The following is a 1,330-nucleotide window of genomic DNA, read 5'->3' as shown; positions in this document are numbered from 1 at the left end:
TGGGCTCTTCCCAGCATGTTCCTCTGTCAGAAGAGATGAGCTCCATCCCACGGAGAAACAGAGTGAGCAGGGACAAGGTGGCCCGAGCAGTGCCTGAAAGCTGTGTTTGAGGAATGAGAGGGGGCTACAGGGGTGCCTGTGTGGGGAAAAGAGGACCCCTCTCCTCTTTTTGCCAGTGTGGGCTGACTCTGTCTCTTCTGCAGGATCGAGTCACGTGCCACCATGTGGCCCATTCCCCACGCCTCTGCTGATGGGCACATAGTCTCTCCGCTCCCTGCAGAGCTACTACATGGGGCTTTTCCCACCGGTGTAGTCTTGGTAAGGGCTTGTCCGGGCCTTGGGCCGAGGGATAGAGAAATCATTTTGGGTTTCAATGGTCTGAAAAGGAAGCAAGAAAGTCGTTACCTTTCAAAACTGGAGAGATATAATATAACAGGGCTTTAAAAAAAACCCCCAAAACAGGAGAGGGAGAAACAGAGCTGCAGGTTTCCTGGGTGTGTGATCAATGGGGCTGTGGAAGAGGAGCCTGGCAGAACAAACCAGTAATGGAGACATGTCACCCATGGACATGTGGGGACATGATGGGAACTACCAGACCTGGCTAGGCTGTGGTCTGAAAGAGGACTGGTGAAAGGGCATGGGGTCATGGCTCTGCACTGCAACGTCCAGTGACTGCTGGTGGGAATATGTCCAGGGCACAGGCTGGGGAAAGCAACACGATCTCCTGAGGAAAGGAACATGATCTCCTGAGGAAAGAGCACAGCCTACTGCAGGAACTGTGCTCAAAGAGAGGACTTCTTATGAGATGTCAAATCCAGAAGTATTGAAAACCACAACCTCAGACTTTGGCTTGGGCCCCTCTTGCCTCCCTGTGTCTCTGGACATGTCACAGCTTCCTCCTCCCAGCCACAGGCACCTCCATGAACAGGTCATGGTATTTCCTGGCTCCATGCAAAGCACCTGCAGCCTCCACAGAGTCTGCTTTAGGTCCATCTGCTTTTGCCTCTTCTTCCCTTCCCTTCAGCGCCTGAACAATGGCCTACATGCAGTGCAACGGGTGAAGGGGGGTGTGAACTTACCTTCATCTGAAAGTGAGAAGAGTATGGGGAGTAGCTAAGGCCTCCTGTGTCTCCTGAGTCACAAGACAAGAGAGGGGAAAGTTAGTGAGTTAGTGTTAGACAGTAGCTTGGAAATAGCACATCAAGGGAGACTCAGGGCCTATGGCTACATCAGCAGCTGCTTTCAGACTGATCAAGCTATGCAACATGCAGGCAGGAATGGGTTAAAATCTGTAGGTGGGTGACTTATTAAATATTTCCTTATGAAAGCA

The 1,330-nt window shown here is 51.6% G+C and overlaps 1 protein-coding gene across 1 annotated transcript in view; it reads right to left on the bottom strand.

Annotated features, from left to right (window-relative positions):
- Nucleotides 1-285: 285 nt before the first annotated feature.
- Nucleotides 286-1,330, bottom strand: part of LOC104128851 (retinoic acid-induced protein 3) — a 26,115-nt gene continuing 25,070 nt past the window's right edge. The window contains exons 3-4 of the mRNA XM_035897110.1: nt 1,080-1,132; nt 286-378 (exon numbers count right to left, since the gene is read on the bottom strand). Of these exons, the coding sequence (XP_035753003.1) occupies nt 286-378; nt 1,080-1,132 (146 nt within the window). The remainder of the gene's footprint in view (nt 379-1,079; nt 1,133-1,330) is intronic.

This window comes from Egretta garzetta, unplaced genomic scaffold (assembly GCF_000687185.1).
Source record: "Egretta garzetta isolate BGI_Z169 unplaced genomic scaffold, ASM68718v1 scaffold697, whole genome shotgun sequence".
NCBI lineage: Eukaryota > Metazoa > Chordata > Aves > Pelecaniformes > Ardeidae > Egretta > Egretta garzetta.
This window is presented reverse-complemented; position numbering and strand designations above follow the sequence as displayed.